The sequence below is a fragment of the Cryptotermes secundus genome, unplaced genomic scaffold, assembly GCF_002891405.2.
Source record: "Cryptotermes secundus unplaced genomic scaffold, Csec_1.0 scaffold156, whole genome shotgun sequence".
Classification (NCBI taxonomy): Eukaryota; Metazoa; Arthropoda; class Insecta; order Blattodea; family Kalotermitidae; genus Cryptotermes; species Cryptotermes secundus.
Genome location: NW_019727089.1, coordinates 548,787 through 576,742, shown reverse-complemented (window position 1 = coordinate 576,742; position 27,956 = coordinate 548,787). Strand labels below are relative to the sequence as shown.

Genomic DNA, 27,956 nt, shown 5'->3' with positions numbered 1-27,956 from the left:
TGACCTTCAAAAACCAATGGGAGGGGGAAAGTATCAGATCTGTGATTTCTACCATTTGTTGTTACCTATATGGGGAATATAATCACTTAGTTTTGAATCCCGTACCTAGTTTCCAAAATTTTCCAGGAGCTTCCAAACTTTGCTCTGGGCCCCAAATCGGCCATTTTTAACATCTCATATCTCCGGTGGGGAAGCTCAGAAAATTTTTAAATTCCTAGAAGATAATGCTCTATTCTAGAGTAACTTGGAGTTAAAATTAGAACTTTGATATTCAATTAATGGCGAAGTTCTTATAATGCGAATAAACGCGTTTTCGGCTGAAATGGAGGTTTGCGTTATCTTCCATATCTCGATAACTATTGAAGCTAGGGACTCCAATAAGAAATCAGTTTGTTCCCCATGATATGGACTATAAATCATATTATTACAAGGTTTTACTCAACTCGCTTCCTCTAGGTCTAATTAAGCTCGAAATTTACCTATCGATTTTGGGAAAACCGCTATTTTTGACCTTCAAAAACCAATGGGAGGGGGAAAGTATCAGATCTGAGGTTTCTACCCTTTGTTGTTACCTACATGGGGAATATGATCACGTAGTTTTGAACCCCGTACCTAGTTTCCAAAATTTTCAAGGAGATTTCAAACTTTGCTCTGGGCCCAAAATCGACCATTTTTAACATCTCATATCTCCGGTGGAGAAACTCCGAAAATTTTTAAATTCATAGCAAATAATGCTCTATTCTAGAGTAACTTGGAGATAAAATTAAAACTTTGTTATTCAACTAGTAGCGAAGTTGTGGGCACTTTGACTTTTACAAAAAAATCAATACCTCGATAATTGGCTTACCTGCATCCAATAGTATTAGTTCTTTGTGTACTCCGATGAAAATCGTCCAGTTTGTTTGAAAGTAGTTCAGGAATTGTCCACTACCACGATGTCTTCGAAATCATCGGACTTAGATGTTTTATAACACCTGACCGTGTTTTCCTCCAGAGGGACGACCCGGTGTTTTTCTCTTGTATGGGGCACAGTTTTGCACTTTTGGAACCTGCTTTTTAGAATGATTTCATTTCTTGCAACTTCCTCTGTTGGCACAAAAAAGTAAACTATCCCTGAGATATTTTCTGTGCAGAATTTGTACAGTTCTAGCGGGCACATGATTTGATTAAAATGAGTTCTCTGAAGACTGGCTTTCGTTGCTTGCCTCTTCGTGGTGCCGCCAATACCGTCACAGGCATTCTTCCCGTGCGAGGTGGCAAAGAAGTTCCATTCTGCTTGAAGACCGAAGTCTTCATAGTGATGACATAAATTGGAAAGATTCTTTTTGTTTTTATATTGGCTTCCAGCGCCATCACTGAAATAAATAACTTTCCTGACTGAAGGCACATTTTCTTTTATATCGGCGATAAGATATTTTTGGAACACGTAAACTGTGGCTGTATCGTGCTTTACATGATCACTGATTATACACAAGCTTCGGCATTTTGTTATATTGTCCGCCTTGTAGTAATACACAAATGGGTGAAGTGTAGCCTGTTGATTTACCCAATGGAAACTTTGAATCTCGTCTTGAACGAGAAACGAATAGTTTTCTGCAAAATCTGCAAGAACGAGACACTGTGTTTCGTCCAGGCTTTCCCTCGTTTCTTTCAAATACTGGGACTGAATTTTAGCGACGTAGTGATGTTTTTTCAGTTCTGTCAGTTTTTCAATTAGAGATTCGCAGAATTCACTGTAAGTTTGCATTACAGAAATCATGTTAGCTCTGTCTGTGTTGACCCATTGTTTGTAGACTATTTGATCCGGCATGCTCTCAGATTCGGCTGATAGCAATTCCGTCAGAATTTCTTCTCCAGGGCAGTCTGCGCATTCATTACTCATGCACTTATAACTTTCGATGTCACAAACCATTACACGTAATAAATCCTTGTAGTCCGAATTCAATGTTGCTCCCTCTACCATCAGCTTAACATTTTGGTGATAGCTGCACACACAAACGGTATGAGTCCCCGATGCACCAGCAATGATACACCACTTCGGTCGAAGTGCACAAAATTTGGAGAAACCAATTTTGTGTTCAGGTTGCGTATTCTTAAAGTGAATGTAAAGTTCCATCAAATTGCATAGTATCAGCCGTTTCTGCATATGCTCTTTGATACCTCCCACGTTAACACTCACACAATCCTTTTTTCCAGGGCAGATCCTACTGTTTTCATTGTTTTCATAAAATTCCGTGACAGCCTGAATTGTTTCGTCACGAACTGGATGGCCACGCCTTTTGCCTAAATCCGGAAGGATCCCTTGCGTCTTCTGAAGCGCTCGAGTAATTCTAACCAAGTGCTCAGAAACTTGAAATTCTTGACTTATCTTCTGTCTTGACCACGAAGTTGGCAATAAGCTAATGATTTTAATTTTTTCCTCTTTGTTTGAGATTAAACATTTCTCCTTTAATTTGTTAATCAACAAATCATACTCCTCACTTAATGCAAAGGAAGGTATTTGTTCATCTGAATCAAGACCCATCGAGTCGTCTGAAAATGAACTCGCTAGTTTCCTTCGAAGAGAGTCGGATATTCTTCTACATTTTTTTGATAAAGCAGCGGGTCTTTTCCCAGTATTCATCTTCATAATTTTAGCCACAGGAGAAATATCTAGAGCCGAACATACTGCTTCTAATTCTGCCACATTTTCTTGCATAGGTGCAAACTCGCTCCTTCCAGAACCACTACTGCCCCCACTTACGGTTTCTTTAAGAACAAAAATCTTTGTGTAACAATTAGGACACAAGGATTTACCTGGTACTAGAGCTACCGGAAAATTCTTTTCTTTCTTGAGATGTTCTAATGAAATTTCACGTAAACCTTTCTTAATGGTTCGTTTGTGCACTTTTAGCGGGTCACAACAAATGTTTCCAAACAGGTGATTGTATTTAACAGAATATTTAATCTCATGATGCTTGCATATGGACCTCAAATCGCATTCACCCAATCTTAACTTTAAAACAGTTTGTTTCTCTTCACCCAATTCACTCACAAGCGTTAACTGTTTGTTGACGGCACCATACGTAGTCTTATGGCATTCTTCACGTGTGACAATACCTATAGAACATTCCATTTCAAAAACTTTTTCCTTTCGACTTAGAGAATACCGAGCTCGATACACGTAAAAGATCTACAGTTGCTGAACATACACTGACTTACAGTTCGAGACAGCATTCATGTGAATGCTTCATGCTGCTGAGAAAGCAGCCTAACACTAACATCACGATTACAAAAGTTTGGGTTCAGATGTCAAAACACACAAGGCGCGAAATAAGGGACGTAGATGTAGGTCCATGTTTATAGCCAGAGCTTAGCTCTAAGAACCGAGTGTTGATAACATGTCATTCCGAGCAGTAAGTACAGGCCTGAAAATGATTTTAGTGACAAAATATAGATCTCTCGTCTTTTATACCAAATAAAGAACCGGCAATACCATTGGATGCAGGTAAGCCAATTATCGAGGTATTGATTTTTTCGTAAAATTCAAAGTGCCCACAACATCGCTATTAGTTGAATATCAAAGTTGTAATTCTATCTCCAAGTTACTCTAGAATAGAGCATTATTTGCTATGAATTTCAAAATTTTCGGAGTTTCTCCACCGAAGATATGAGATGTTAAAAATGGTCGATTTTGGGCCCAGAGCAAAGTTTGAAATCTCCTTGAAAATTTTGGAAACTAGGTACGGGGTTCAAAACTACGTGATCATATTCCCCATGTAGGTAACAACAAAGGGTAGAAACCTCAGATCTGATACTTTCCCCCTCCCATTGGTTTTTGAAGGTCAAAAATAGCGGTTTTCCCAAAATCGATAGGTAAATTTCGAGCTTAATTAGACCTAGAGGAAGCGAGTTGAGTAAAACCTTGTAATAATATGATTTATAGTCCATATCATGGGGAACAAACTGATTTCTTATTGGAGTCCCTAGCTTCAATAGTTATCGAGATATGGAAGATAACGCAAACCTCCATTTCAGCCGAAAACGCGTTTATTCGCATTATAAGAACTTCGCCATTAATTGAATATCAAAGTTCTAATTTTAACTCCAAGTTACTCTAGAATAGAGCATTATCTTCTAGGAATTTAAAAATTTTCTGAGCTTCCCCACCGGAGATATGAGATGTTAAAAATGGCCGATTTGGGGCCCAGAGCAAAGTTTGGAAGCTCCTGGAAAATTTTGGAAACTAGGTACGGGATTCAAAACTAAGTGATTATATTCCCCATATAGGTTACAACAAATGGTAGAAATCACAGATCTGATACTTTCCCCCTCCCATTGGTTTTTGAAGGTCAAAAATAGCGTTTTTCCCAAAATCGATAGGTAAGTTTCAAGTTTAATTACACCTACAGAAAGTGAGCTGAGTAAAAACTTGTAATAATATGATTTGTAGTCCATATCATGAGGAACAAATAGCGTTTTTATTGGAGTCTGTAGCTTCAATAGTTATCGAGATATGGAAGATAACGCAAACCTCCATTTCAGCCGAAAACGCGTTTTTTCGCATTATAAAAACGCCTGTACCGAGAGAACTGAGCGGATTAGATTTTTTTTAAAAATTTTTTTGTAGTATGAAAATATGTATAAATAAGTGTACAAAATATAATTTTTTTTAAAAATGGTGAGCGACCTTTCTGGATGATTTCACATGGAATGACCCGAGAGTGGAGGTTATGCAGTGGGTCCTCCTCTATATACCCATCGGTCATGATTGGTGTTATAACATAAATACCTTGTACAGGACGGATCAAATTTTCAGTGACGTCATCATGCAAGTATCACATTCGTTTTATGACTGCCACTGATACAATTTGCTGTAGCTTTTGCAGATCATGCAAGAGGAAATCTCGGTAGTGGTCGCCTGCAAGCCGATGTGGCAAAACATGCAGGCCTACCAAATAATTGTCAACAATCCCTGCACACACAACAATGCGGAAACGTTACTGAAATTTAGAATGGATTACACCATGAAGATTCTCCTCTGTCCACTGGTGACGGTTGTGAATAATGATGAAGCTCAGAGATATTGGGTTTTCGGACTTTATCCATCGTCCTGGTTTTTAAGATAACTAACAAAAACATGACGTTTCGGAAACTGGATCTGTTTCCCTTAGAAAGGGCTAGCCTCAATCAGGGATTGGGTCCAGTGACTGAGGCTACCTCTTTCTAAGGGACCCAACAGAATAGGTGTTTTTCCCTCACCTGAGGACGGAAACAGATTCAGTTTCCGAAACGTCGTGTTTTTCTTAGTTATCTTAAAAACCAGGACGATGGCTAAAGTCCGAAAACCCAATATCTCTGTGTGTTATACGCCATCGTCAGAATCCTATAGTAACTACTGATGAAGCTGTGTACCGAAACTCATGTCGTCTGTAAAGAGATCCGAAGAAACGAAGAAATGCTGAGAATTTCGCGCAATTAATATCATTGAGGATATTTTGATCACTTATTATAAATGTACACTTTCAGCTATAACTCTCAAATTAAATATTTCTGGACACATGTTGATACGAATATTTTTTCTTGCTTTGGCACGTGGAACTCGTGCCCAAAGTGTGTCCGTACCTTTCAGTTATACCCTGTATAAAATTCAGGGGTGAAACTTCAAGGAGAATGCATGTAAAACCTCTTGACTGCTAGGCGTTAGTCATAACTGTGAGCGGATATGTTTCAGAACAGCGTAGTTCGTCAGTCCAGGGATGTATCCGACAAGCACTGGCAAACCTGTGATACATTTGGAGTGGACACAGAACAGACAGGAGAGATAACTGTGAACATAGCGGTTTTATTGCATGTGGGAGAACCGGAGGTGAATCACAGTCCACAAACGGACTTCACAAAAATAGACCGGGTTTTAAAATATGTGAGGGTTACTACCTGCTGACATCTGGAACAAACAGAAATTAAGTTAATGGGATCAGAGAAGAGATGAGTGTGCTTGGAGTCAAATGTGAGCATATGTACAAGTGCTAAACGGCCAGAAAGTAGTATTAGGAACTGGCAGGGGAGCAAGAGGCTCACAAAACAAAACGAGGCGTTCAAACAACGCGTGGAAGAAGAATATTTATTTTTTCGAATTGGAAGACCGTAAGGGTGAAAGTTTCTTAGGCCTTTAAAGGTGTGGACAATTTGGGGGAGGGGTGACGAAGCTGAATATAGGGAGTGAAACATCGATTATGTAACCGGATTGGAGAGAGGGAAGTGTTTGACGCTTGATAAAAGTAAGATTTACGACTTTTCAACAAAATTGTATCTTTCGGAAAAGTAGGTATTTAACATGGATGAATATTAGAAGAGAACAGGATTATTTGACTAACATTGAGAGACCACGATAATAATGTACGTGATTTAAACTATAGGCAAAAAAAAACAAAAGTCATAATTATTATTAGGAAGTAACTAGCTGGTGTTTGCCGGTCACGGTAGCCAAGCGGTCTAAGGCATGTATTGTCTTCACTCGCTTGGAAACCGGGATCGTGGATTCGAATCCCATTCAAGGCATGGAAGTTTAGTTTGTGTGTGTGCGTGTTCCTGTGTTTGTGTACAGGTAAAGGCCTTGGGACGAGCTGATCACCCGGCCAATGAGTCCTACCGAATGTGTAAGATCTAGAAAAACCGAAGTGAAAGGAGAAGTTCATGGGGTAGGCCTAGGCCCACAGGGGCTGTAGTGCCAAGGAGAAAAAAACACTAGCTGGTGTTTAGTGATGTCGAGTTTCAAGGAGAGCATGAAATTACATAATAGGAATGACGTTTTCGAGGACAACCGTGCTTCTACACGCGCACACAGTGTCTCGTGTAGTACTAAACTATGTAAGCTAAGGATACAGAGACAACTTCTAAGAATTGTCCTGGGGTCCTGAAGGAGTGAGGCTAATACACCGGAACAGAAACTGAGAAGATCTGGAGCGAGGAATGTCGGTGAGCAATGTAGATAAAGCAATATTCTGAAGTACACGCAGCCTGGATACTACCATTTTGATCCTATTTCATTATTTCTTAAAAATAAAAAATTAAAGTGGGCTTATGAGAGCACCGTGTTGTCTGTGTGTCTGCGAATCTCCCGCCATCGACTTTTGAATACCTGAACTACTCTTTATAACACTTGGTACATATATCGTGGCACCTGAGCCCATCTCATCGGCATACTTCTTAAATCACTCCCATCAGTGTGTGTACCCCTCTATCGTTGCTAGGCAACGGCTCTGTAAAAACATTACTGCAAAATCGAATACACATGCAACAACAGAAGAACTGCTGGATGCTCATTTTCTGTGTGGCTAGTGTCGTATAAAGAAAAGAAGGCGATGAGTTCTTCCCAGAATTTCGAGAGTGAACTAACTTAGGATAACAGATTTATTGTTAAGTGTGGGTAAATTATCGTGTTTATGTTTTATACAAACTTTGAAAAGGACTCAAAACATAACACATTTAATTCTAATTATTTTAAGGGCATATTATATGCTAGTCATAAACTACTGAGCTGAAGTATGTTTTCATGAGTGAGAGCATATCTTGTAAGGCTTTTCAGATAAGGTATACTGCTATATCACAGTGGTCTCGCCGTCTAAGTCATAAAATGTCTTCGTTCACTCGAATACTGGGATCATGGGTTCCAATTCCACTCAAGGCATGGATATTTGTCTGCGTTTATTCTGACTTTATCTGCAGGTAGCGGCCTTGTGACGGGGTGATTCCCCGTCTAAGGGGTCCTGCCGGCTGTCTAAGGTTAAGAAACTGAAGTGAATCAAGCGTTTCGCGGATGTCCTATGCTCCAAGGAGCAGCAACAGGAATAGCTAGCCAGATAGATAGATTTTTTTAAATAATATATAATTTATTTAACAATATGCAGTTAACAGTAACTTAAGATTTTTACATCACAATATATAAAAGAGAAAATAAAATAAAATACACTAACATATAGTTAAAATGTATACTGCATTTTATATGCAGTTGATGTGCACAACAGTCTTTAGATCTGATTGTTGAGTATGATTCGTTCCTCTTGAATTCTTATTAGTATGTTTCTAGGCAGCCAGTACCTCTCGAACGCCTCGACGTCATCTTGCCATATGCTGCAGTGCAGCTCTACATTTAGTCGGGAAAGCAGCCTTATACGGTACATGCGTTGGTAGTCTGGCGGTTTTTTTGTGGGTGCTCTTCGTTGTTAGGTATGTCTTGTATATAGTGACTTTGCTAAGACTATCAGGTAGTTGGTGAGTTGTTGGGGTGTGGTATCTAGTTTGGGGTATCCATATAGTATTTGCTTCTTTCGCAGTGGGTGGGGGCCCAGCAGGTCATGGAGCGCCTCGGTTAGGCGGCCCAGAAGGCTGTGACTATGGAACAGTCGAAGAACATGTGATCCGCCGTCCCTGTTGTGCCTGGGAACCAGGGGCAGTCTAGTGTGTCTCTCTTGCCCCATTTGTGCAGCTGTTGCGGTGTAGCTATACGTTGTTCCTGTTGTGCCTGGGCGCCAGGGGCAGTCTAGTGTGTCTCTCTTGCCCCATTTGTGCAGCTGTTGCGGTGTGGCTATCCTATTGTGCAGTATCCTCCATGAGAAATCGCCGTCTTTGCTTATAATGGGGTGGTGATATACCGCTTTCCACTGGGGTTTCCCAGTTGCCAATGGCATTCTCTGTTGATCATTACTTCTCTGTCTACGTTTGCTTTGAATAACTGGTTGTATGCCCTGCGTTTGTGTATGGGGAGGGGAATCAATTGGCCGTTGGGTTGTTTTATGACGTAAGCGCTGGGGGGTTGTATTAAGGAAGTGGTCTTCAGTTAAAGGTTTGGGTGACTGTGATGGAAAAAGGTTTCTGCTTTTCGTAGGTTTGCTGCCAGTCTACGGGTGGTCGGTTGGGAACAGTGTGTTGTGTCGATGTCTTTTAGTTCTTTCCAGTGGCCATTCTCCGTGATGAGGTCTCCTATGTAGGTTATATTTAGAGCTTTCCAAGATTCGTCAAACATAACTTTGTGGCCGGAAATATGTGGGTTCATGAGGGTGGAGTCGCGCAAGGGGATGTGCCTTAGCTCTTCAAGGGACTCTAGGTTGGGGTTAACAATGGGTCTAATGTCGTGCCAGGCTTCGAGTGCGCTGGCGCAGAAGGGTGTCAGTCTGGGAAAGCACGCTGGGTTCTGGTTCAGTTTGAGGATGGCTTCTGCGTGTAGGCCTGGGGCATACATCCTGATCTTGTTTGCTTGGAAGTACCGTGCCAGGCTTCGAGTGCGCTGGCGCAGAAGGGTGTCAGTCTGGGAAAGCACGCTGGGTTCTGGTTCAGTTTGAGGATGGCTTCTGCGTGTAGGCCTGGGGCATACATCCTGATCTTGTTTGCTTGGAAGTACCGTGCCAGGCTTCGAGTGCGCTGGCGCAGAAGGGTGTCAGTCTGGGAAAGCACGCTGGGTTCTGGTTCAGTTTGAGGATGGCTTCTGCGTGTAGGCCTGGGGCATACATCCTGATCTTGTTTGCTTGGAAGTACCGTGCCAGGCTTCGAGTGCGCTGGCGCAGAAGGGTGTCAGTCTGGGAAAGCACGCTGGGTTCTGGTTCAGTTTGAGGATGGCTTCTGCGTGTAGGCCTGGGGCATACATCCTGATCTTGTTTGCTTGGAAGTACCGTGCCAGGCTTCGAGTGCGCTGGCGCAGAAGGGTGTCAGTCTGAGAAGGCGCCCTGGATTCAGGTTCAGTTTGAGCACGGCTACTGCGTGTAGGCCTGGGGCATACATCCTGATGTTTGCTTGGAAGTACCGTGCCAGGCTTCGAGTGCGCTGGCGCAGAAGGGTGTCAGTCTGGGAAAGCGTAGTGGGTTCAGGTTCAGTTTAAGCACGGCTTCTGCGTGTAGGACTGGGGCATACATCCTGATTCTGTTTGCTTGGAAGTACCGTGCCAGGCTTCGAGTGCGCTGGCGCAGAAGGGTGTCAATCTGGGAAAGCGCGCTGGGTTCAGGTTCAGTTTGAGCACGGCTTCTGCGTGTAGGCCTGGGGCATACATCCTGATGCTGTTTGCTTGGAAGTACCGTGCCAGGCTTCGAGTGCGCTGGCGCAGAAGGGTGTCAGTATGGGAAGGCGCCCTGGGTTCAGGTTCAGTTTGAGCACGGCTTCTGCGTGTAGGCCTGCTGCATACATCCTGATGCTGTTCGCTTGGAAGTACCGTGCCAGGCTTCGAGTGCGCTGGCGCAGAAGGGTGTCAGTATGGGAAAGCGCGCTGGGTTCAGGTTCAGTATGAGCACGTCTTCTGCGTGTAGGCCTGGGGCATACATCCTGATGTTTGCTTGGAAGTACCGTGCCAGGCTTCGAGTCCGCTGGCGCAGAATGGTGTCAGTCTGAGAAGGCGCGCTGGGTTCAGGTTCAGTTTGAGCACGGCTTCTGCGTGTAGGCCTGGGGCATACATCCTTATGTTGTTTGTTTGGAAATACCATGCATTCTCTCTGTTATTTCTGGTTATAAAATTTTGCAAAAAGTTGAAGCGTATGGTTTTAATGTGGGTTGGGATGTGGTAAAATATGTGCTGATTAAATCAATTTTAGTGAGTTCTGATATTGGTAAGCCATATTACAACTGACGAAGCTCATTTCTGGATTTCGTCTTTTGTTTTTAATATAAACATATGAGGATTGACCTTAAACATCTTTGCAGCCACTTATATTGAGATATAAGCCTAGGATCAAAACTCAAAAAGAATGTACAATACATTAATTTTAGCATCAGTACATATGCTTGCACTATCAGATAAGTGACAGACTAATCGACCTATTGAAATTTACTAAACAGTTCTAATAACTTCAAAAATACAGTCATACACTGCCTTTCTAATAATTTGAGGATACCAATCCAGACTGACAGCTGTTCCTACTTCCCGAAGTGTACTCGTCTTAAGAGAGCCAGATATGAATACGATGTCTGCATTATCTGAAACACAAAATCAGTTGTCCTCATAACATAGTACACTGCGTTTTGGCTTCCCGAAAATCGTTCAACAGCTCAGGCGTAAGTATCCTGCCAAGTAGCACTGTGGAGAGTTGGCGGAAACATGTGCATAGTCAAACACATTAGAAATAAAATTCACCTATTACAGAGTACCAAATGGTAGGATAAATGGTGAGTAATGAATTGGAAATGATTTGGAAGAAAGCGGTTGTCCCAAAATCAAAGTACTGTTCCGAAATATGCCTGGAGAGTCTGGAGAAAACGACATAGGATCTCAGTTAATACGAGTATAGCCGGTATCATGGCCGATATTCGAACGAAGCACCACCCGGAGAGAAATCTGTCATGCTTGTCCTAAATATGGTATATAAAAGTATATAAGATATACCGCCCACACAACAGTGTTCTGTATTCAAAAACAAAGAAGACGCTACTGTATCAACATTTGTTTTTATTTTCTTTTTACAGACGCAACATTTTTCGACCCTTATACCGGGTCATCATCAGGCGTACAGTGCTCCAGTTTCAACTACTGAATTGCAATTAATTTTTATCAAATTCTTCAAATAAGATCACGTACTGAATACTGAGCATAAGACATGTCTAAGGTCATGACCACAAGACCTATCCCACGAGAGAAGATTGCGATACGCGGGCGCCCCAAGCTATAGTCGCTTCTGACGTCATAAAATCAGGCCAACGCGTAGCAATCGCAGTTTTTTACCACAAAATATTTCTATTCCATTTTTGTACGATTATACACGTAATTTTCATGTTTTAGTCTATAATTTTAAATTTTACTATATAAGCGTTTTAAATTTTAAATTTTGACAAAGACTGAATTTATGAATTTATGCATTTAAATAATTTAAAGACACAAAAAGAATCCTTATTTGAAGAATTAGATAAAAGTTAATTGCAACTGAACAGCTGAAACTGGAGCACTGTACGCCTGAAGGTGACCTGGTATAAGCGTCGAAACATGTTGCGTCTGTAAAAAGAAAATAAAAACAAATGTTGATACAGCAGCGTCTTCTTTGTTTTTAAATACAGAACATTGTTGTGTAGGCGGTATATCTTATATACTTATATATACCTTGTTCATAACACACAACAGGATGCCCACTATTAAGATTGTTGTCGTTGTTTTCAGGAAAATACTCAAGTCCAACACCGACCTAATCGTTACTGCACAAACATAAAGTAACCCCGAGCGGAATGGGGACATTGTACCAGACCTCTAACCTCTTGCATGCCTTGAACAGGGGTCCGGTATTTCAAGTTTCAACAATCAAGGCTGGCCTAGTTTCCGAAAAAAGAAAAGTTCAAAGCATGATTGTAAGTTTTTATGGAGGTACAAAGAATGCTTGGGTAACAACAGATTAGTTTCAGCATGTGATGTAACACGGGGACTTTCTATTTGCAATATAGCGTGTCCACAAAGTCCCTTCGGGGTTTTGAAGAAATGTGGTGCGGTTTGCGGCAGATCATAGTGAAATTCTGGAAGTTTTTTACTGACCTCAGTAGACCTCGATGTGGGTTCCCTTGGTAGCACGGAGAAGTCCAGACTGTATTCGAGCTCTTGCCATGTTCTGGGGAGCATGTCCGCTGGAATAGCCGAGATCGCATTCCAGATACGGGTCTTCGGGTCAAGTCCGTTAACTGGTGTTCGGAACACACTCATTGGGGTCTGCAAGTACGCGCGTTCCTAGAGAGGGCATTTGCAGGAAGATTAATCGGCAGAGACGGTCCAATGCCTTGACCTCCATGTTCACCAGACATAACACTGGATTTTTTCCTGTGGGGTTATGTCCACGGCAGTGCATTCCGAGCACCAGTTAACGGACTTGAGGAGCTGAAGACCCGCATCAGGAACGCAATCTCGCCTATTCCAGCGGACATGCTCCACAGAACTTGGCAAGAGCTCGAATATCGTCTGAACGTTCTCCGTGATACGAAGGGAGCCCGCATCGAGGTCTACTGAGGTCAGTAAAAAACTTCCAGAGTTTCACTATGGTCTGCCGCAAACCGCATGTGGCTAGCTCAATTTCTTTGCTCGCCACGATTTTTCAAAACCCCGAAGGGACTTTGTGGACGCACTGTATATCCTGCTATATGTCGTTTCCGCTAGACTTATGAATCTCGGTGGAAGGGGACGAGCATCGCACTGTTCGCCTGAGCGGCCCAACGAAATGCTAGAAGCACTCATATGACCGAGATGTAGTATAGAAAAACATTTATGTCAGTATGATTTTTTCTGCACAAGACTCTTACAATTTACAAACATTCCTTTCAGTTTAATTCTATGAAGGAAAGTATCACTAAACCGTTTTAATGGGCCCATTTAAATAGCGTTTTAACATTAGGTGCTTAGCGCCAAGAAAACGACCATTTATTCCCTATAAAGTTCAGTCGGTTAATCTTATAGAATTGGGAGAATTTTGCACTGGATTCGGTTATACTGCATTCATAGTATCTACGGATTGCATGTAGACAAACGGGAAGTAAGTATTAAGAGAATATAAAGGAGTAGCTCACAACAAACCGACTATTACCCCATGTCTGCTCTGTCTTCATAATGTCGCGTGTCGCACAGTGACAAAGACGGGATTCGGATTGGTAATTTTATTTATTAACAACTTACAGGTCGCAACTGCAACTAATTCCCACACTATTGCCGATTTATACAATCTACAAGCACTCCACACTAATCTTCTCAGCCTATTTCCACTATCTTCACGGATTTATATCACAGGAACTATAAGAATCCCGTTAAATCACACACTCCCAACATCACTGTGCTACGGCACATATAGAGTCTTCAAATCACACGTTAAATCTTAATAGGCTGACTTCTTGTACTCTTCTGCAACTAAGAACTTCCCGTGGCTATCTCCTATCGAGAACTGACTCGTCTTCCCTGAACCGAAAGAATTCTGTCATTTATATAACCGAAGAACGGACACGCATCACAGGAAACACAAGTCACGTGAACAGTATCCACCGCTGCGTGACGTCACCGCGGACACAGAGAACACAGCCTCCTCTAATGTTGCTTGTTGGACCATGTTTACAGAGCTGTTGCCTGGCAACGTGTTGATCAAATCCGTTACAATATACAATATTACTCTTGCAGTGGACAGAACTATTGTGTGTACAGCGGGAAATATAAGCCAATAAGAAGCGTACTTGTTCTCGCCTGTGTCCGAACTTTGTCTAAACAACCACTACATATACACGTACATTCTGAATAGAGTTAAGTCTCCAATTCGAGAAGCCTTACCGCGCCGAAAAGTTCAAGTGAGAGGGTAGAGAAAGGCCCCACGGTGAGTCTGGTCGGCCGCTGTGCCCGCATCATTATGATGGAGACTGATCGCTGGACACTGGTCGACTCCTGGAACCACTGGCTGGAGTACGCAGCCTGGCATAGAGCCTCACTCTAAACGTTTACAGAAGAGGACAGTGCTTTGAAGGCAGTATACAGATTTAAGGTACTTTTGTGCAGAATGTAAAGCAACAAACTGGTGAATATGCAGAATTGTTCAGCTCATATCTGCGAATATTTTGAAATTTTAAATAAATAAACAAGTAATATACGAATACTAACCAATTTCCCTCAATTTATGGCCCTCTGCATTTTAATTCAAATGGTTTCCAATACACGGAGACGACACTCAAGTATACTTGATGTCCGATCATTCAGGGCAGCAGACTGTGATACTGACCACTACCTGGTGGTGGCAAGGGTTAGGGAAAGACTGGCAGTGAGCAAACAAACAACACACAGAGTTCATATGGAGAGGTTCAATCTCAAGAAATTAAATGAGGTAGAGGGTAAAGAGCAGTATCGTGTTGAAATCTCAAATAGGTTTGCGGCTTTGGAAAACTTGGACACTGAGGTGGATGTTAATAAAACTTGGGAAACTATTACAGAGAATATAAAAATGTCTGCCAAAGAGAGTCTAGGTTATTATGAACCAAAGAAGCATAAGCCATGGTTTGATGAAGAATGCTCAAAATTATTTGATCAAAGAAAGCAGGCCAAATTGCAATGGTTACAGGATCGAAGCGAGTTAAATGGGGATAATCTGAACAATATAAGACGTGAAACCAGCAGGCATTTCAGGAATAAAAAGGAGGGAATATCTGAAAGACAAAATTGATGAGCTTGCAATGAACAGTAAGAACATGAATATTAGAGACTTGTATAGAGGAATAAATGACTTTAAGATGGGTTACCAGCCTAGCAGTAACTTAATGAAGGATGAGAATGGTGATCTGCTTGCAGATTCCCACAACATTTTGAATAGGCGGAGGAACTACTTGTCTCAGTTATTGAATGTACATAGGGTCAGTGATGATAGGCAGACAGAAATCCATACAGCTGAGCCGTTAGTACTTGATCCTAGACCTTCTGAGGTTGAAAGTGCTATTGCAAAATTGAAACGGTATAAATTGCAAGGTAGTGAACAAATTCCGGCAGAACTTAGTCAAGCAGGAGGCGAAATATTACATTCTAAGATCCACAATGTAATTACTTCTATTTGGCATAAGGAAAAATTGCCTGATCAGTGGAAGCGGTCTCTTATTGTACCAGTTCACAAAATGGGTGATATAACTGACTGTGGTAATTATCACTGCTATCAACTTCATATAAAATTTTGTTCAATATTCTTCTTTTAAGGTTATATATTAGACGTATATATTGGGGATCATCAGTGTGGGTTTCGACGTAACAGATCGACTACAGATCAGATCTTTTGCATTCGTCAGATATTGGAGAGAAAATGGGAGTACGATAAGAGAGTACATCAGCTCTTCATAGACTTCAAGAAAGCCTACGATTCAGTTAGGAGGAAAGGATTGTACAATATTCTAATTGAGTTTGGGATACCCACGAAACTAGTTAGTGTAACTGTTCTTTTACTCGGCCTTACTTCGGGCTCCACTTTGTAATTGTTTCTTGGGGTCGGTTCAAGTTTAGTTGTCTTACCTTTCACTAATCACTTGACCTGCACCACTATAGATGTCAGTCACTGATGATGCGGGAGTCCGGCTGCGATTACGGGTCCGATTCCTAGGTAGTTTCTCAGGGGCTTTAGGATGGATGAAGGGTGGGGGTGAATCGCTAGTCTCCTGGACAGTGGGATTAGTGGGTAAAGATGGGTAGAGCTGGATTCTTTCTCAGGGCTTACGGGCCTCAGGTCGAAGGGGAAGGCCGTTGGGATCCTGGACTTAGACTCACTGAATAGGGGTTGTGAAGACACTTAGTGATCACAAAGATACACAACACTTAATGTATATGTAATGTAAGAGTAAACACTGAATTTATTAACTATCAATTACACAACACCTTCTGGGCTGCTCTTATTCCGACAGTACAGTTAACTTCTAATCAGAGGGACTGCGTTGGGCCTGCGTTTCGTCACTACTTTGAGAGCCCGCGTTTAAAGACTGCGTTTAGAGACTGCTTTTAGAGACTGCGTTTAGAGACTGCTCCTTATGATTAAGAACAATGTGATTTATACTGTAATTTAACTGATAGCTCCTCCCCGGCGGGGGTTCTTTCTTTGAATCCCATTGGCATCACTTTTGGAGAGGGTGGTACAACTTCCAAGAGTAACCAATGAGGTCCAATGGTCATAAGTGGTTGGCTGAGAGGCAGATGACAATTTGACCTGCTTAATTAAGATTTATTTGTAGAAATCTCAGCACAGGTGTTCTGGCTTAAAATCCCAAGACTCGCTGGCAGCGTGAGAACTGGAGAGGCGCGATTTCTACCCCTTTATGACTCTGTTTTCCTAGTTCCGGCTTACTGTAGACAGGTGAGCGTCGCACCTGTGGACTTGAGGCTACTACTAATCCCCTAATCTTATTCGAACGGTTGAAGTGTTTGAACCCGTGCAGGTGTGGGGTCTTTGCAATGATGGTACATACAAGTACCTTTCCTTTCGCTGTAGTTATTCGAAGTAATGGAAATACTTATTAATGATAATTACTAAGTGTGGATATATGCCGGGGACGATTACATTAGGTTGATTAAAATGTGTAGCAAAATCCGTGTAGGTAAATATTTGTCTGATAAATTTCTTATCCAGAATGGTCTAAAACAAGGAGATGCTTTATCGCCACTCCTTTTCAACTTTGCCTTAGAATATGCCATTAGGAAGGTCCAGGGACACCAGGTGGGACTGAAACTAAACGGGACACATCAGCTGTTGGTCTATGCGGATGATGTGAATCCACTGGGTGATAATGTAGATACCATAAAGACAAACACACAAACTTTAATTGACGCAAGTAAATAGATTGGTCTGCAGGTCACGGTAGCCGAGCGGTCTAAGGCATGTACTGTCTTCGCTCGCTTGGAAACCGGGATCGTGGGTTCGAATCACACTCAGGGCACGGATGTTTATTTTGTGTGTGTGCGTTTTTCTGTGTTTGTGTACAGGTAGAGGCCTTGCGACGTGCTGATCACCCGCCGAAGGAGTCCTACCGAATGTGTAAGATCTAGAAAAACCGAAGTGATCGGAGAAGTGGGCCTAGGCCCACAGGGGCTGTAGTGCCAAGGAAAAAAAAAGAGTTTGGTCTAGAAGTAAACACAGAGAAAACTAAGTATATGTTACTGTCTCGTCACCAAAATGCAAGGCAAAATCATGACATAAAGATAGGAAACAGATGTTTTGAAAATGTGGCACAGTTCAGATATCTGGGAACAACGATAACAAATCGAAGAGCTGATTCAGGAGGAAATTAAGAGGCGATTGAACTCGGGTAATGCTTGCTACCATTCAGCCCAGAACCTTTTGTCGTCTCGTCTGTTGTCCAGAAACATAAGAATTAGAATATACAAAACTATAATTTTGCCTGTGGTTCTGTATGGGTGTGAAACTTGGTCTCTGACATTAAGGGAGGAACATAGACTGAGGGTGTTTGAGAACAGGGTGTTAAGGAAAATATTTGGACCGAAGAGAGATGAAGTAACAGGACGTTGGAGAAAACTTCATAATGAGGAGCTTCATAATTTGTACTCTTCTCCAAGTATAATTAGAATGATCAAGTCAAGGAGGATGAGGTGGGCAGGTCATGTAGCACGAATGGGGAGACGAGGTATGCGTATAGGATATTGGTGGGAAAGTCAGAAGGAAAGAGACCACAGGGAAGACCAAGGCGTAGGTGGGTGGACAATATTAGAATGGATCTTAGAGAGATAGAATGGGATGAAATGGATTGAATAGATCGGGCTCAGGATAGGGACCAGTGGAGGGCTCTTGTAAACACGGTAATGAACCTTCGGGTTCCATAAAATGCTGGGAAATTCTTGAGTAGCTGCGGGATTGGCGGCTCCCCCAGAAGGGCTCAACTCTAGGAGTAAGTAAGTAAGTATGATCCTACACACAGTCGGTAGGGCTACTTGGACGGAGGATCAGCACGTCTCAATGCCTCCACCTATACACAGAACAACAGAAGAACAGAATGAAAGCATACAATACAGACATTAATGCCCTTAATCCCAGAGTTCGAGCGAGCGAGCCAGTGTTCACTGTGATCGGTGAAACTGAAGGTAAGCATGTAAAATTGTGTGGAATTGGACCACAAACACGCTAATAGTTTCCACGTGAAATACTATTCACGTTAAAATAGTAATTATTAATTTATATTTGCTGCTGACCTGAAGGTACGTACTGACATATAAGGAAAGAGGTAAAAGGTAAAGTTGTCTCTCTGCTTAACCAATTAAGCACAACTCCATGAAGGCGTATGGGGGAGTGGATGTATCTGAGAAGAAGAAGACTCATGATTTCGTCACAGAACTTTCTTAGCTTCAATTTGTTTACCTGAGCAGTGAGGCTGTCGGCATACCAGCAGTGCAGACCTAGTTCCAGCACGACGAAAGCGAGGAAACTTATCTGCCGAGGCAGATGTACTGGGTCCGACACAACCTGCATCGGTTGTAAAACTATATCACTCAATACAGCAAGTCCCTTATTGTGCTCTTGTCAATACAACACTGTTTCAGCAGATGGGTTGCTGCCGAAGATGACATGCCTCGGCATGCGATGTCTGACAATAAAGTTCGTGAACTCGTCACCACGCTCTTCCCGCGGCAGCAGTGGGCATGAAACTCAGTATGGGTTCATGACGTTGGCATATCAGCGTTTCACAGCTGTGTTGTTGTTGATCTATGGCAATCTCTTTCTGAGTGGCGTCTATTATTGTCTGAGTGTGTTTTGGTGTGTCGTCACGAGAATGTTGGAGCTGAATTAGAGCACTGTCTATGAGGGAGTTTTTAGTTAGTAAGCAAATAACTGTGTTGAAACTCCCTTCCTATTCACCGGCTCTAGGCCCCAGTTACTTTCTTCTGTTCTCGAAGATAAAGGAAATATTGGAAGGACGACCTTTTATGACCTGTATGACATCAGGAGTAATACGACGGCAGCTCTGAAGCCCTTTCCACAAAATCAGTTCCAAAATTGTTTTGAAGGGTGAACTAGGCGCTGGCATCGGTGTATAGCTTCCCAGGAGGAGTACTCTGAAGGCGAACACAGTGATATTCAGAGATGAGTTATGTAGCACTTTTACCGCGATGAGTTCACGAGTTTTACTGTCAGACCACGTGTGTGCCATTTACAGTTCCTGTTTTCCTGTAGTTAGTATATCATACACTGAGCCCAAATTGACATATAGGCCGAGTACATACACCGGTGTGTTATATACTATATATTATATTTAAAATATGAATAATACGGGCACTCTCTGACTTATGAACAAAGATATCGGAAACTACTTGCGCTGGCGGACGGTGAATGAGGACGCTTCGTGGTTCTCTGAGAAAAAAAAAATCAGAATGTTCATTGTCTTCCGAAATTTCCACGGCTGTCTCAGAAGACCTCAGACGTTATAAAGGAAAGACTCACTTAGTGTATTCTCCAGCCGTAGAACAGATTTAAAATTTCTGATTCTGGATGGAATTCCCTTCCACAAGATGTGGTCTTGTGCCAGTCGGGCGGGAGAGTGTGAAAGGTTGCGTAGGAACACAGAGATATTGGGTTTTCGGACTTTAGCCATCGTCCTAGCCTCAGTCACTGTGATTTAGGCTAGCTCTTTCTAAGGGACCCAACAGAATAGATGTTTTCCTTCACCTGAGGATGGAAACAGATCCAGTTTCCGAAACGTCGTGTTTTCCTTAGTTATCTTAAAAACGAGGACGATGGATAAAGTCCGAAAACCCAATATCTCTGTGTGTTATACACCATCGTCAGGATCCTATAGTAACTAGTTGCGTAAGAAATTCACGTCCGGCATTTGTAAGAAGGTTATTAATGTGAAATGTTAGACCGGATTAATTCAATCTATACTGAGGTCACCTTGGCGTAATAGATATTCAGATAAAAAAATTCAACTATATATTCCCATGATATTTTATACTTTTTACCCAGCGAATATTTACCTGAATTAATTTGTATGAAAAAGAAATAGCGCGTAATTGTCATCAGCTCTCAACTTTTTAAATCCGTGGGAGTGGGGTGAGACTGAGCCCACTTGTTACATATGTCCCTAGTTGGTCAATTTCTTTTAGTTTTAAATTTGCTACTTAAAGGTACTGTCAATGTGGAGACTGTGTAGTGTCAATTACAATATGATTAACGAATATTGAGCAGCTGGTGGGATGAAAAATGAAAGGGGAAATTTAAGTACTCGGAGAAAACTTGTCGTACTGCTACATTGTCCTCCACAAATCCTACATGACCCCACACGCAGAAGTGAATACGAGACGCCCAAGTGGGAAGCCAGCGACTACCCACCTGAGCTACGGCACGGCCTTGGCCTGAACTTAGAATCCGAGATAAAAGAATAGATTATGCGGATTTCACTCACCGTTATCTGGAATCCCGAAAAAGCAAACAGCACTGAGGCGCTTAGGACCTCAGCGCATTCGATGGGGCTCAGCACCGAATTGAGGAGTTCCACATTGCTGCAGAAAGAAACAGAAAGTAACGAACCTGACAATACAGTGTATTCAATTGAGAGTTTACCTTATCTTATTCTTTTCGCATAATCACTCACTTGAGAAATGCAACAAAATGACTTGAAATAGATGTAAAGCGAGAACTTATGGGAAGATTTCGTTTCTCCAAATATCGAAATGCATATATTGAAGCTATATACATTATTTACAAAACTTACTAACTTAATTCTATGTACAATTTACAGTACTTAAATTCCCGCTGCGTTAAACTATACTGAACTTCATATTGTCATCATATTTGTTTACGGCAGTGAACTATCAAGATGTTTTCCTGCGGACATCGAAGGCATATCAGGACACTAGCTACAGTGTTGTGTTTAGAGCTCGAATCATTCAGTGGGCATGTGTTGGACTGAAAACAGCGGCTTCTCCGCTTGTGCACACTCACTCCAAGAGACGGTGGTGACACTGCACACAGCCCGCCACGTGCCGGTCGCCATTTTGTCCATCCGCACGCACGGCATCGGATCTGCTTGGGAACAAATACTACATGTACTCGTATTAGAATGTAACATTCATATCTACCAGTGGGAAAAGCCAGTTGAATTTCAATGGGGAATAACTACTTTCGAATCCTCATTCCTCACCTCTTGTTATATCTCCTTTGTCATAGTGCACTTCTTTTCTCCCTAACTCCGATCTTTGTTACATTAAATTCACCTCTTAACTGACACATCTCTGCACTTCAAGTGGTACAGTTTCGAAGATGAAACTGCAGTCAAGCACGTAAAGGCAAAATATTTCCATGGATATAACAGATGCACATAGACAACCATAAAGCTTATTCTATTAAACATTTATAATTGCACAAAGGGAGTATATATACAGTATATGTAATTGCCCAATATTACTTTATTATTATTATTATTATTATTATTATTAGGACTCTACAACCCTTTGTTGGACCTCGGTCGCTTTTCAGTTTCCTGATTGTATACACAGTCGGTGGGGCTACTTGAACGGAGGATCACAGAACAACAAAAACATAGAATAAAGGTACACAATACAGACATTCATGCCTTGAGGGGGATTCGAACCCACGATCCAAGCTTTCGAGCGAGTGAACACAGTTCATACCTCAGTCCGCACGGCCACTCTGATCGGCGCAATAAGTTATTTATTCAGTTTTAATACATATAACATCGAGGACTATATGTTTGAAATGATACAAATCATTGATTGAACCAGTCGTAAGATAAGACCGTGATACACGGACGTAATGTACAGAACTCCGTAAATTGAAAAAGTTTTTAATGGAATGCCATTTATATGCCTGTATGCATGTATGAATATATGTATGATTGTATGTATGTATGTATGTATGCATATATAGAAGAATGGATATGCCCTGAACAGTTGGACGGATTTCATTCTTATTCGGTATTTGAGAGCTTATGCATCATAGGCCACTGCCCGATAATCATAAATACTGCAATTACAAAAATATGATACTCTTAAAATTGCCCCCAAACACATAAAAGGTGAAATAAAGCTATCCTTGTAACATGCCGTGGAGGCCCATAGGGTTGTGAGACGTCGAGGCTCCCACATTTTCTCTAGACAATCGGCTCACAGATGGCGGTGAGGTTGTCAGCCTTACATGCCGGCCGCCTTTTACCCCCAGGAAGATTCCTGGTACTCATTTCTGTTATAGGTTGAGTCAACCCCAGGGCCATAGTGCGGCTGGAAGGATTGGGTAAATTGAAAAAAAGTCCACCTCATCGGGATTCGATCCCGCGTCCTTCCGGCCTCAACCAACTACGCTACCATAATGGAAGCTTTCCCGAAAATGACTCAAACGACTTCAGGTGAATGTTGCTACTTCATTGAAACCATCCCCCAAAATATATCTACCAATGTGATCTTGAATAAGTAACGGTACGGGCACAGCGACCCCCAAAACATAATCCTGATTTGTCAAAACCGGCTCTTCCAGTCGGACGGAATTCTCTTTTAGGACATGTAGCTGGACAGGGAGACAATGTATCTTCATTCATTGAGCAGAGTTCTCCTTGAGACGCCGACAGTCGCTCAGCTACTCAAGAACTCTTCCTCCTACAGCGGATCCCGAACATTCTTTGCCATGTTCATAGGAGCCTGCAATAACGATCTTCTGAGAACCAGTTGAATCCAGCCAGCACATTGAAACACAATTTCATAGGGATCAATTTTAATTCTTACTCTCCCATCCACAAACAGTTTTCCCAAGTACTTTCTTCTCATGGATGTTTCAATCAACATTTTGTATAAATTTCTGTGGATATTTTAAATTGAGCTAATCCTTCCAGCCGCGCTATGGCCATGGGTTCGACTCAGCCTCTAACAGAAATGAGTACCAGGATTCTTCTTGGGGCGGTAAAGGGCGGCCGGCGCGTAAGGCTTGACAACCTTACTGCCAACTGTGAACCGACTGCCTAGAAATTATAAGTCTGAAAATAAATTTCAGGAAATTGAATTGTCAGCATCAGAGGAAGACAGAACTCGTTCATAATCGTGCTTAATAATGGATAATGTGAGAAATATTTCAGTGAGTGAGCTTCGTAGCGTACGGATGTCAATCGAGCTCTCGTGCTATCAGTACCACTGCTTCTAGAAGCGCACACAAGTGAGTTGATATCTTTATATTACTATAACTCTGACCTTGATTCTGTTGGTGCTATTATAGTGAACACAGTGAACAAATTAAACAAATAAATCGTGTAAACGATAACAGCCCTGAACAGGCAAGGATCGTATCTAAACCAACCAGCATTTTCTACAAAATTGCTAAACAGAGCAACCTACCATATAATACGCAAATGCCATAAATAAACAAGCAAATGCCGCAAGGGTCATTACAACCACTATCGGGACAGCCTGTACCACACGACAACAAAGTCTACCTACCACCACAAGAGTACGTCAACAGTTCTCCTAACATCCAACAACCCATATACAACAGCAACCAGTACTATCACAAAATGTCATCTACCAGTGAAGAGGAAATAGCTAGTAGCAAAAATACTTGGCAGAAAGTGAAAGTCACCAAAAAAAGAAAAATAAGCAGGAAAACCGAACCAGCTGTGAACATCAAACTAATCAGCAGTTTCAGTGCATTACCTGAGCCCATGGAGGAAAACACAAACGAAACAAAAACTGAAAATAGAATACCAAAACCACCACCAATATTCATTTATGTGGTAACAAATTATGAGCAGATGGCCGAGAAACTCGGCGACATAATGGAGGAAGAACAATACACTACCAAATGCCAGGCAGACAACACCATAAAAGTGAACTGTAGGACACCGGACAACTATAGAAAATTAGTAACCCTCGTCAAAGAAAACAATGCTATTTTTCATACATACCAACTAAAAGAAGAACGCGCGTTCAGAATAGTGTTGAAACATATTCACCATTCTACCAGAACTGAAGAAATTCAAACAGAACTGACAAAAAGGGGCCATCACGTTCGAAACATCATAAATGGAAGACACAGAGTGATAAAAGTGCCCCTAAACATATTCTTCATCGACTTAGAACCCTCCGGGAACAACAAAGAAGTCTACAAAATAAACTACCTCCAGAACAAAGCAGTCGTCATAGAACCATTACGGAAGGCAAGCGGAATCACTCAGTGTAGGAGATGCCAACAGTACGGACACTCCATGTCATACTGCAACAGGCCTTATGCATGCGTCAGATGCGGAGGCGCACATAACACCTCTTATCTGTAAAAGATCCAGAGGTACTCCTGCCAGATGTGCTCTGTGCAATGGCGATCACCCCGCCAACTACAAAGGATGCGAATTCTATCATAGTCTACTCAAACCCAACAATGCAAACAACAGATTAAACATTCACCAACAAATAATAAACCCAAACATCTCATCAAAAATTGAGGTTAAGACAACACGGCAACACCAGCAACATTATCACCAAAACCTTTCAAAACACAAGCTACGCAGACATGGCCAAAAGGGGATTAAACTACACCGCAAATGAAGATACCAACATTTTAACCAAATTCCTAGAGGAGTTCAAGTCCATGTTCAATCAAATCATCCAACAGAACAGCATGGTGATAAACATACTAACAACTCCATCGGTAAAATCCATTAAATTCCTCAACATTGCTGAATGGAATGCCAATGGCCTTCTGCAACACAAAAATGAGGTAGAAACCTTCATTCGCCATAACCTCAGAGACGTCATGCTAATTAGCGAAACACACTTCACAGACAGATCTTATTTCAAAATACCCCAATACACGACATATACTACACAAATCACCCTGACAACACGGCCCACGCTGGGGCCGCTATACTAATCAAAAATACAATTTGACATCTTGAACTACCGAAGTATGAGAAAAATCATATGCAAGCCACATTAATACTGGTTAGAATGATGCCGTACGACCTAAAAATTGCTTCAGTATACTGCCCTCCTCGGTATAATATAAAGAAAGAGCAATTTAGCGAGTTCTTCCAGACGCTCGGACCAATATTCATAGCAGGAGGTGAATTCAACTGTAAGCACCCCTATGGGGCTCCTGCCTCACAGCAACCAAAGGTAGAGAACTAGCAAACCTGATCCAGGAGAGAAATTACTCTATCCTGCCAACCGGCGCTCCAACTTACTGGCCCACCCATAACTCCAAAATTCCGGATCTCCTAGATTTTTTCATCACCGGAGGCATCTCCCCATCATACATGCACACAGAAGCTGGCTATGATCTCTCTTCTGATCACTCGCCTATACTAGCAACAATCAGCAGCCTCATCATCCACAGAAACCTCCGACTGGGCATCATAACAAAAGAACTAACTGGGAACATCATCGCACCGAAACTTAAGAAAACAAACCTAAAAGTAAGCCTCCAAAACCCAACTGAAGTGCATGATGCACTAACAAACTTAACAGCTACTCTCACAAAGGCTGCTGAACAGGCAGCCCCCAACTGCAAACTCATAATCAAGCCTCAAATAATATCTCAATCGAGATAAAGAAACTAATAGCAGTTAAAAGAAAAGCAAGAGTCAAATGGCACCGAACACACACACCGCAGGACAAAACAGCCCTAAAGAGAGCAACTAATCAGTAAAAAATTAAAATCAAAGAAGAAAAGGACAGATCATTTCACGATTATATCACCAGTCTTAATAGATCTGACAACACAATCTGGAAACCAATCAAACATCAAAGAAAACCTAAACATCAGGCACCCCCAATAAGAGATGAAACGGTACCCAACCCAAATTGGGCCAGAAGCGACGAGGAAAAGACAATGCTGTTCGCTCAACATCTTGCAAAGGTATTTACACCAAACGGCACTGAAATAGATCCTGAAATAGAAGAACAATTGTCAAATATCCCTGCGAACATACCGGGAATTAAAAAAAACCACAAGGGAATTACAAAAAGAAATAAATTACCTAAAACTACGTAAAGCTCCAGGCATAGACCAAATTACCCCCAAAATGATAAAAGAATTGCCACAAAGAGCCGTACTGTTAATTACTTTTATCACCAATGCTATCTTTAGAATAAACTGCTGGCCGAAACAACTAAAAACTGCTGAAATAATCCTAATTCACAAACCAGACAAAGACCCAAACAAAGTTGATTCATACCGACGTATAAGCTTACTCCCAGTTATTGCCAAGCTCCTCGAAAAACTCCTGATTCAAAGAATAAACAACGATCCCCATATAGAAAATTGGTTACCACGACATCAATTTGGCTTTCGGGAACAACATTCAACTGCACAGCAAACACACAGAGCAGTCTATACCATAATCCAAGCACTCGATCGTAAAGAATACTGTACCTCCATATTCCTAGATATAATGCAGGCCTTTGATAAAGTCTGGCACAGAGGACTGTTATATAAAATTAAACAAAAGCTTCCCATCACATATTTCAAATTGATGAAGTCCTACATCAACGACAGGGAATTCAGGGTAAAAAGCAATCAAGCAAGATCTATTAACTTTACTATAAAATCTGGGGTACCGCAAGGCAGTGTAGTAGGACCACTATTATACCTCCTCTATACGGCGGACCTACCAACCGATAAAAACACCACCACAGGAACCTTTGCAGATGATACAGTCATCATAGCAACCCATGCAGATCCAGCAAAGGCCACCAGTATCCTACAAAACCACTTAAACCAAATACAAGAATACAAGAATGGCTACACAAATGGAAAATTAAAATAAACGAGACTAAATCTGTCCAAGTGAACTTCACGCTACACCCGTCCCACACTCTTCACTTCCACGCGCTGTATGCCTCGACTAAATTCAGCGGAATGAGTCTTATATCCCAGGGGTACACGGGTGTTGGCTCGCTTACGTCGTTTTTTGGATGCGGGTTCGATCGGTTAACCCCCTAGCACAGGTCCCACATGAACACCCTCACTCCCTGGCCTCTACCCACTAACTCACCGGCTTCCACTCACTAACTGACTCCTTACCCCCGCTGCTGCTTCCAGAAACCACGTTCTAGCCATCTCGAACTTTCCACTGGGAGGTTTTCATGACCAAATACACGGACCCCTTCCGGTCTGCACACCTTCTAGAAGTTTCTCGAAGCTTCGATCCACAGGTCCTCCACCCCCACAGGCACGGACGAAAGAAGGTATACCTACTCCCCCTTGAATGCAATGGACTCACCAACCTCCCTTCTGTCCCTCGCAACAAAAGGCCAATTCAGAAGACCATGATCCCTCCGGGGCATCTCATTTCTACAGCTAAACTTAACCGTTACTTACAAACAAATAAGACTTTCCGTGAAGGATGCGTACGGTTACAAACTCCCCCGTCAAATCAGGTAACTTCCGAAACACATGTGATGAAAGAAGTTTCTCTGATTTGATGACACTCTCACGTACGCCCTTCACGTACCAAATTACACTTAAGTTAAAATCAAACAATACAAGACTTCTTACACATATAATGGACCGTCCCCACGTTACAAA

At 42.0% G+C, this 27,956-nt stretch overlaps 2 protein-coding genes across 2 annotated transcripts in view; both read right to left on the bottom strand.

Moving 5' to 3' along the window:
* Positions 1 to 835: 835 nt before the first annotated feature.
* Positions 836 to 3,594, bottom strand: LOC117282294. Its single transcript, XM_033751365.1, has 2 exons — positions 2,152 to 3,594; positions 836 to 1,054 (listed from the first exon to the last, which is right to left on the bottom strand). The coding sequence occupies exons 1-2, from the start codon at positions 3,113 to 3,115 to the stop codon at positions 966 to 968; spliced, it is 1,053 nt and encodes a 350-aa protein (XP_033607256.1). The 5' UTR covers positions 3,116 to 3,594; the 3' UTR covers positions 836 to 965.
* A 7,072-nt stretch (positions 3,595 to 10,666) lies between these two features.
* LOC117282295 (odorant receptor 49b-like) overlaps positions 10,667 to 27,956 on the bottom strand; it is a 27,798-nt gene continuing 10,508 nt past the window's right edge. Inside the window, exons 3-6 of the mRNA XM_033751368.1 lie at positions 20,836 to 20,932; positions 18,795 to 18,899; positions 14,240 to 14,395; positions 10,667 to 10,938 (exon numbers count right to left, since the gene is read on the bottom strand). Of these exons, the coding sequence (XP_033607259.1) occupies positions 10,879 to 10,938; positions 14,240 to 14,395; positions 18,795 to 18,899; positions 20,836 to 20,932 (418 nt within the window). The 3' untranslated portion in view covers positions 10,667 to 10,878. The remainder of the gene's footprint in view (positions 10,939 to 14,239; positions 14,396 to 18,794; positions 18,900 to 20,835; positions 20,933 to 27,956) is intronic.

Bases quoted from the DNA above. Each gene is read 5' to 3' on its own strand.
- LOC117282294 (XM_033751365.1), bottom strand. From the start codon at position 3,115: ATGGAATGTTCTATAGGTATTGTCACACGTGAAGAATGCCATAAGACT. The intron at 1,055-2,151 runs AGCATATGCAGA...ATCATTCTAAAA, and splicing joins TAACGTGGGAGGTATCAAAG to AGCAGGTTCCAAAAGTGCAA.